Source organism: Priapulus caudatus, unplaced genomic scaffold (assembly GCF_000485595.1).
Source record: "Priapulus caudatus unplaced genomic scaffold, Priapulus_caudatus-5.0.1 Scaffold1269, whole genome shotgun sequence".
NCBI classification, from domain to species: domain Eukaryota; kingdom Metazoa; phylum Priapulida; class Priapulimorpha; order Priapulimorphida; family Priapulidae; genus Priapulus; species Priapulus caudatus.
In genome coordinates this window covers 20,833-30,441 of record NW_014578330.1, presented here as the reverse complement: position 1 = coordinate 30,441, position 9,609 = coordinate 20,833, and the positions used below count along the sequence as shown (strand labels likewise).

Sequence of the window (9,609 nt, the reverse complement as noted above, 5' to 3'; positions counted from 1 at the left end):
CTACACGCGTAGAGACGTTCTCATGTTTGCGCGACGTCGCTACACGCGTAGAGACGTTCTCATGTTTGCGCGACGTCGCTGCGTTGCAGGTACGGTCTTCCCGTGGACGTGTGGGCGGCCGGGGTGATTGCCTTCATCCTACTGTGTGGCTTCCCGCCTTTCGTCAGGTACGCTCAGCCGCGTCTACAGGTGGGGGGTCGAATTAAGCATGTTATAGGGCGTGGCGAGTGTTGGGTTATGATTAATCGTAAATTTTAGGGCGTTATGAAGAGCTTCAGCGATAGTTTTTAACGCATGTGACCTCTTATTGCGGTCTTTGTATTCAGATCATGTTCTGTCATATAATAGAGACATTTATGCTGCGACCACATATCAACAAGTAATGCTTCCTTTTCGTCGTCCCAAAAAAACTGCGCGGCATTTTGTTGATCATGTGGTTTTTGCTCGATGCTGATTGGCCCGTGTAACCGGGTTTTCCCATTGAACACCGCACACGCTACGGTCCGATTTTATCCGTGCAGTTTTTATCGGTAGATATCAAACCAGCTTGATATGCTCCGGTCAGTAGCGGGGAAAATCACAGGGTGAAAATCACAGAATAATTAGACTGCATATGCTCCGAATACCTCCTACCCTACACTCACCCCTCTACCTTCTACCTTACACTCACCCCTCTACCTCCTACCCTACACTCACCCCTCTACCCTACACTCACCCCTCTACCTGTTCGCCAATTTGTACCGATTACATGATCGATGGAAAATTCTGTCGAGTGGCGTACGCGTACGCTCTCAAATTCGCTACGTGTGCCCCTTCGTGATCGGGCGATTAAATTCGCTCTGTGTTCCCCTTCGTGATCGGGCGATTAAATTCGCTGGCGATTTTAATCGCCGCGATCGGGCGATAAAAATCGCTCGTGTGCCCCTAGCATAAGAAGCTTATAATGCATGACAATTGTCATGTAGGTAAGACGTTAATAATACGAGGTGTCTATAGATTCTGTGTGTATCCATCTGAATTTCAATGTTCCGCAATCAGAAACGCGTGAAAACGTTGCTATCCGTTTTTATACTACAGAATTGTCTCTATGGAACGCTATTAGGCCCTAGAATAGCGTCAGATTACATAAAAAACTAACGCACAGTTTATTGATCTATTCATTAATGTAGATATGCTCGTCATCTTGGCTTTGTACCAGCGAAGAGAGGGAGGCGATATACGCAATCCTCCAGAATATAGTCAAAACCATTTCACATTTTAACATTTCTGAGCCCTACACAACATGCTCACACGATTTACACGCGCATGGAATATCTCACGCTCTATCGCGTTATCCCCCCCCTCCTCCCTGTGAACTAGTTACTGTGATGTCGTAACACAAGAAACGCGTATAAGCTGTTAATATAAGCTGTTATAAGAGCTGTGGTCGTATGTTATATCTGTAACGCGAACGATACGTTTGCAATCAAGCGTGTCGGACTGAAGCTTTTGCGACTAAAAACTCGCAATGAGCTGCCCCCTCACCCAGTTAGCGGAATTCGTGTGGCTGAAGTAACACGTAGAAGTATTCGTGTTGCCTGGAATGGCCAGCCGAGTGCGTGCAGTGATCCTATCGTGACCAGACGCCACGCCGGACAACCAGAAACTGCACCAACTAGTCGAAAGACCTGGAAAAAACTGTGACGCTATGCTGGTTGTCATGGTGACGAGGTGATATAATGCTAGTTGCCATGGTAAAGACCGTGACGCTATGCTAGTTGTCATGGGGATGAGATGATATAATGCTAGTTGTCATGGTGATGATTTAACGTAATGCGTGTTGTCATGGTGAAGACAGTGACAGCATGCTGGTTGTCATGGTGATGGCGTAACACAATGCTAGTTGTCATGGTGATGACGTAACATAACGCTAGTTGTCATGGTGATGACTTGACAGCATGGTTGTCATGGTGATGACGCGATGGCTTCGGGCTGACTGACTTTCCCGTAACCTTTCTGCCCCACATCAGCGGAAGCGTGGTGAGTGCGTTAGCTCACATATATATACACATAAAACCCATCCTGCTATTTATACATGCGTATTATAGAATTAAATACGTATATGATACAATGTATGCTGCTGCGCTGGAGTTACACGTGGGCGCAGTAGACATCGCGTGTGTTGCAGCGTGTGTTGCAGCGTTGGCAGCAGCGTGTGTTGCAGCGTTGGCAGCAGCGTGTGTTGCAGCGTTGGCAGCAGCGTGTGTTGCAGCGTTGGCTCTGCAGCATCAGTACCGTGCAGCATCACTGCAGTGCAGCATCACTGCAGCATCACTGCAGCATCAGTACCACTTGCTGAAGTATCTGAGTTTGCTAATTGAGCGACGGGCACCCAGATGAATTGCTTGGGTGTTCGTCAATGCTGAGTGAACTTGACACGAAAGTGTTATCATTAACCTTCGTGTTGAGTGTCTCGCGCTGCCTCCTGCTTATTTGCCGTTGCCATGCAAATAAGTCGCGTGTCTTTCCATGGCTCTGATAGCGTATTTTAGATTAAATTTCCTTGGTAAAGCTTTGTAAAAACGACACCAGGGTGCGTTCAGATTTCATTCAGTGACACAGGCGGTTTTTCGAACTGATGGTGCTGCCACCTTGTTTATCAGACTGGACGATTTTATCTTCATCATTGCGTTTGATTTGCTGCCATGATCATTCTGTGTGGGTGGGTGGGGGGTTGGGCTGGTAGTGGGGGAGGGGGCGAAGTGGAGTTTTGTGCTTTGTTCTCCTTATAACACTCTTATTATCTCTGCATGTCGTTTGCCGTGGGCGAGGCGCGTGTGGAGACTGGTGGGCGATCTACTGGCTGTTTTCAGTCGGTGTTTCTTGCCACTCGTTGTTGTTGTTCCTTACTGTGCAACTTTGCCTGATCGTGTGTCCGCTTTTTTATATATATTGTATAACAAATATGGGAAGTGACGTCACCATAAAGCATGTGGAGCAAGAGATTTAGAATACGCATGATTTTACATTGATTGGGGGGTTTGAATTGTTGTTATTGTTGTTTTTTTATTATCAGGAGCCTAGTCATAGAGGAAGGAACTAGTGACTGTCGCGTGAATGAGTGGGTGTATCGTAACAAATAATTTGTGGAGAATTTCCGAGACTCAAGGTCGCTGGTGATTTTTCTCGATCAGTAAAACTTCATCATTGCGTGCGCAACATTAAATAAAATGTTTCAGCACTGTCGCGATGTTTTGTTCGGTTACGGTCTCTAAACATAGAGTGAAAGAGAGGTTTCGTTATGTCTTTGCTCTGCGCATATTGCGCTGCATTGTGCTGTTTCACATGGTAAGGGTGCTATCAGAATTACCTTACGTTCTAATTGGGATACGTACGTTCGATACCGTATTAAGTGTGTGTATCTTGTGTTATAACCCTCCTATTACTTTATCAGTGTAAGTGTTGTGATATGTGTACATATTCCAAGCTCTTGCTCTATATGTCCTTGGTAGGAAAATACGAGATTTTAGTCTCGAAAAAGTTGGTGACACCCGCTATTATTATTGCATTTCTCCGAGCGCCATCTAGTGAGTGAGTAGGGCACTCGGCGTGGGCATACGTTATATGCCACTATTAGTATCATTGATATCATAAATTGTAATCGATCAGTGAAGAATCGGACTCTTAAGTAAATACTATCATGTGTAATGTGATGATACGATATATATACGAGAGTAGAATGCCTTTTTTTGATGTAGTTTATTTATAAACTCGTGTTTGGCTGTAAACACAGTGATTTGGTCGTAATCATGCCCTAACGATATTTGCTGGACGCTTTCGTAGTAGCGACTGACGTAACCACATAATCATACGCTGTACATATTTCAATAGAAGGTCGTGTAGATGTAATTTATTTAGTACTTGCAACCGAGTATCTGAGTTTTAATAGTCGGTATGTGATTTATTTTTTGTATGATCATATACATGGGGTTAGTTAATGTTTTGGCAGCTTAAATTTGGCAAGTAAATTCGTTGTTCCATCACTTTCGTATGTTGTGGAAATAGGAAATACAGCCATAGCTGCATATAGGGGTCACTCATTGGAAATTTCCCATAAAGTGTCCTTTATAGACAGGTGGCCGTTTTATAGAGGTGGTTTCGCTGAATAGCGGCCACTTCAGAGAAACGCCAAAAGTGTTCTTTATAAGCGAGTGTCGTCTATAATATGGTCTCTCTCTCTCGTTTGCTCGCTCTCTCACTCTCTCAATGCTTTTGGACTTAGATTTGCAAAATAGATTGTAAGAGTCTGTATATGTCATCAACAGATGGCGTTAGCAGTCAATGCGCGAGCTGACCACAGCACTTCAGCAGTTTAGGCAGAATTTGAATTTGGTTAACGAAATGATAAGATGATTTTTTATGGCGCACAATGATTTAAGAACGTCGAGTAGCAAAACCGATAGATGGATCACCCCCACGATGAATTTATTTAGTAACAATATTTAGTACAATGTACGTCTCATCATCAGTAGAGGAAGATGGCAAAGCAGTCGGTTGGTTCATGGAATCGATCTGGATAGTTTTCTGCGTAGCCCACCGTTACGTGAATAATAACGCAGGGAGGTGTGCGCTTAGATGTTGTCGTCAGCGGCGCTCATAGGGTCTATGTCCCCCAGGGTACTTACTATCGGAGGGTACCCTGGGTACGGTCCGGTATACCGGAACGTACCCTGGTAACTATCTGATAGGGTTAGGGTTAGGGAGTAGGCGTAGGCGACTCCCTAGACTCGTTAGTGGAGTAGGCGAGGTACGGTCCGGCATATTAGATAGTACCAGGGTACGTTTCGATATATTGAACCGTACCCAGAGTAGGCCTACCCTCCGATAGTACCCTGGGGGACATAGACCCTCTCAGCGTCAGCGGCAGTGGAACAGATAAGGTCTATCTCGGCCTCAGTACGCTGGTTCCACTGTAATTATGTTATTATTTATTTGTGTTGTCGTTGTTGCGCGACCTCGTGTGGCTTAATTATTATATGTCAGCGCAGTTTTCTCCGATCTGTCTCAGTCGCCTTGAAACCGCAACATACGTGTAACAAATACTTGCAAATCACCAACCCGATCGCTGTGAGAGCTATATATATATATCAAGAGTAGATAATAACACATGTGTTATTATCTACTCTTGATATATATGTATGTGTGTGTATATGTATATGTATATGTATATATATCTATATCTATATATCACAGTTTTCGGGTTGGTGTTGTTCGAGTATTTGATTCACAGATAATGCGTCTGCAATTGATCCGCTGATAACAGAGGATCCGATGTAAGAGTGATGAGTCTCTACCACACAGGTGATGCACGTGAAACTTGACGCTTCTTTGTTTTGCCTGAGTCGCCGAGGGAGCTGTTCTCAGCGTAGATGTAGATACATATAGTATCTACATCATATACATCATGTAGTATAGGCCAAATCGCTGTCATCGTACGTGTATCATGTAATAAAACGCAGTCAGTCTTAGCGTACCTCGCCCGTGTTGCAGCGTTTCGTTAACCCCGGAATCTTCCTCTGCCTGAAAAAAGGGCGCGCCTGCGAAGAACTTCTGTGCGTTCCTGAATTACTATTAAATTTTACACACCTACTCTACACATTTTATGACAAAATTATGCAAATACCGATGTTCGAACTTTAATCCTTATAGCGATTCTGTCAGGAATATATGATAAGGAAATATATCTTGTACTCGAAGTATCTCTATCTCCTGATTTAGGTTATGGTTATTCGATACGGTGTCGATGTCATTCGGTTCATCAGCGCTCGTTTTCCACATCTTTCAGTCGTCTCACTGTAGGTGGCAGCACCGATTAAGTCCGAAGACAGTCGGCCGCTTGACGAGGCGCGTTGTAAAGCAGTAGCAGCAGCAGCAGCACCACCACCACCAACGGCAGTAGTAGTAGTAGCAGCAACAGCAGCAGCAGCAGCAGCAGCAGTAGCAGCAGCAGCAGCAGCAGCAGCAGCACTACCACCACCACCAGCAGCAGTAGTAGTAGTAGTATAGCAGCAACAGCAGCAACAGCAGCAGCAGCAGTAGCAACAGCAATAGCAGCAGTAGCAGCAGCAACAACAGCAGCAGCAGCAGTAGCAGCAGGAACAACATCAATAGCAGCAGTAGCAGCAGCAGCAACAGCAGCAGCAGCAACAACAGCAGCAGCAGTAGTAGTAGTAGTAGCAGCATCATCAGTAGCAACATGTGTGTGGGGTGGTCCGGTGTGTTTACGTAGATATGGTACCGCCAGTGGAACGCCAAAGGACAATCATGTAGCTCTGTAGTACAGTGATGAGCGAAAATTACCAGAACACGATTAGCTGTATGATGCCCAATGAGCACAGTAGCTATATGAAACAGCGGATTAACCCTTTACTGCAGCATTTACTGTGAAAGCAGCTGCGGGGCGTCAGGGTTACTGAAACGGAAATAGGCACCGCCCTATGCGCCATATAGGCGCGGGAAGGATTTAACTTTAACATTTAATATGAGACAGCACACAACGCAAGCCGCATGCAAACATTATAACGTATAGGAATAATTACATATTCAATATTGGTTTATATTAGTAGGTGCTAACCGTGGACTACGCAGTAAACTATCCAGATCGAGATCGAGATCCAGATCCAGGTCTAGCTATAGATACGAAATGCTCGCGTTAATTAAGCATCACCATTATTCATTACAGGAATGTATCACACGTGTATACATAGCATATTTTAGGACCGAATGTACAACAATAATTGTTACTTGCGCTGAAGGGGTCGTTGTCGTATCAGGTAGGCCTACTACATATATGTACCCGAGGTACATATATGTATACGCAAAGTATACCAGACTTGTACTACAGAAGTGTACCCTAACCCTAACCCTAAACATACCTAATATAAAAATATAGACATAATACGAAACAACCTAAAACTACCTCGTGTACATATATGTAGTACCTGATACGACAACGACCTTTCGTGCGTTACTTGTGTGTACCGTGTGCTTTAAAGACATGAGTGTAACCATGTGGTAACTGCATGTCTGTGTCACGGACGTACGGGGAATTATGGTAACTCCTTGTATATCAGGGACGTATGTGTAACCATGGTGATTCCGTCTGTGTCACGGACGCACGGGGAATTATGGTAACTCCTTGTATTTCAAACACAACTCACTGTGTATTTTAAACACAACTCACTGTATTTCTAACACAACTCTCTGTATTTCAAACACAACTCACTGTATATTTTAAACACAACTCACTGTATATTTTAAACACAAGTCACTGTATTTCGAACACAACTCTCTGTATTTCAGGCTCTATTTCAGGCACTACGTGTAATACCACGGTGTAAACCTCTACTACTACTACTACTACTACTACTACTACTACTACTACTACTACTACTACTACTACTTCTGCTGTTGCTGCTACTGCTACTACTACTGCTGCTGCTGTTGGTGCTGCTGCTGCTGCCGCTGTTACTGCTGTTGGTGTTGCTGTTGGTGGTGGTGCTGCTGCTGCTGCTGCTGCTGCTGCTGCTGCTGCTGCCGCTGTTGCTACTGCTGCCGACGAACTATGTCAGAATGTGACCGTCTGTCTAGATGCATGAGTTTGCCAGTGAGTGTTACGTTACAGGGAACAGAAATAGCTTCTAGATAGCGAGGGGCCGTACAGAGAATGATCCGCCTGTATGTCTCTCCGTTTCTCTTCTAATTTCTCTTCCGCTCTGTACCTCTCTCATCCTCCTCCCTTGTCATTTCTCCCCGAATATTCTCCGTTCGCCCCCTCTCCCATCATTTCGCCACTTAACGCCCCATTTCGTCTTTTCTTACCTTCTCTCTTACCTCGTTTTATCATTTCTCTCCTTATCTCGCCTCCTTTTTATCTATCTCTCTTCCTCCCTTTTCCTTTCGTCTCTTCCCGCTTCCCTCCATTCTCCTCTCTCCTCTCTTGCTCTCTCTCTGTTCAAACTCTGTTGATGCATATAGATCGCATCAGGAGCCAAAAAAAAGAAGAAGTTTTTACTCGCCTCTGATCGCATGCATAATGTTTCCTTGGGCAATGCACGCCGTATGGAATCCTTGCAATGACTTCACAATAACGTTTGACGATTAAACACGACCCACCTTCGCCTGCGTTCCTACCTATGTCACCCCTTCACGTAGACACGTAGACTCACATAACAGTGTATCAAATTGTACATAGTATAGAGCGTACAAAAGAACGTAGAAAATTACGTAAAAACGTTTGGAAAAAATTAAAACTTGTAAGTTGCATATTCCAATTGTTTCCAGTGGTACTGTTATGATATTGGAGTAATGTAGCAAAAACCACAATATAACTAAGTGTGCTTGTCATGCTATTTGTTTTTATCCTTGGTCGTTATCTATAACCTTAACATTTAAAAATGGTTATAAAAGTATGTATAAGATGATAATTACTTTAGCACCGGAATACCAGTGTGGCCCGTAGGGTCTATGTCTCCCTGACCTCTGTTTGACCTAGCTCGTTTAGCTATTTCTGACTGAACCTGACTCTAACCCAAACCCTAACCATATCAGATAGTTACCAGGGTTAGGGTTAGTCAGAAATAGCTAAACGAGCCGGGTCAAACAGAGGTCAGGGAGACATAGACCTTATCTGCACCAGTGTGCGCGTACGATGGATGTGGGACATCCATGCTAGGTAGGCCTACCACGGCGGATCCCTCCCACATCGCATATAGGGGAGTATGAATGTCGTGTGAATCAACAGTAAGTTTACATATTGATCTAGGGTTGGTCCCGACGATGAAGGTATAGAGTAGAATCAGGTTCAAATTTCTAGAACAGACCAGGATGAACCCTGAAGTAGACAGACACAATTACTCACACACGATGAAAATTATAGAAACGCGTCACGCGCGCGCAAGCGCATGCGCACGCCACCACGACCGAAAACATTGGAGCAGCACACCCATAGAAATAATATACTATACTAGTTACTACTATACTATACTAGTTACTACTATACTATACTAGTTACTACTATACTATACTAGTTACTACTATACTATACTAGTTACTACTATACTATACTAGTTACTACTATACTATACTAGTTACTACTATACTATACTAGTTACTACTATACTATACTAGTTACTACTATACTACACTAGTTAGATTAGTGTCTCTATATAAGTCGATTATATTTCTATTGTCACACCGCAGCCCTTGAAACATTGGAGCAGCACACCCACAGAAATAATATACTAGTTAGACTAGTGTCTCTACATATTTCTATGGTCACACCGCAGACCCTGGAACATTGAAGCAGCACACCCATAGAAATAATACACTAGTTAGACTAGTGTCTCCATATATTTCTATGGTTACACCGCAGCCCCTGTGCAACCAACCCATTCACAATGATACCACATATAAACGCTGCGTCGAGTCATAATTACTGCAAAGCTAAGACAGTCTTGATGTAGCTCACATACAAACAGCTGTCCGGTTGTTACATTAGAAACTAGAGCACTCGGAGAGCAGAGACCTCCGCCAAGACAGCTCAATTCTCTCACTGTGAAATTTTTTATT

The 9,609-nt window shown here is 43.9% G+C and overlaps 1 protein-coding gene across 1 annotated transcript in view; it reads left to right on the top strand.

Moving 5' to 3' along the window:
* The window catches only part of LOC106816045 (junctophilin-1-like), a gene marked incomplete at its 3' end in the record, with an annotated part of 30,955 nt that overhangs the window by 2,916 nt on the left and 18,430 nt on the right, over positions 1-9,609 (top strand). The window contains exon 2 of the mRNA XM_014820589.1: positions 90-167. Within this exon, the coding sequence (XP_014676075.1) occupies positions 90-167 (78 nt within the window). The remainder of the gene's footprint in view (positions 1-89; positions 168-9,609) is intronic.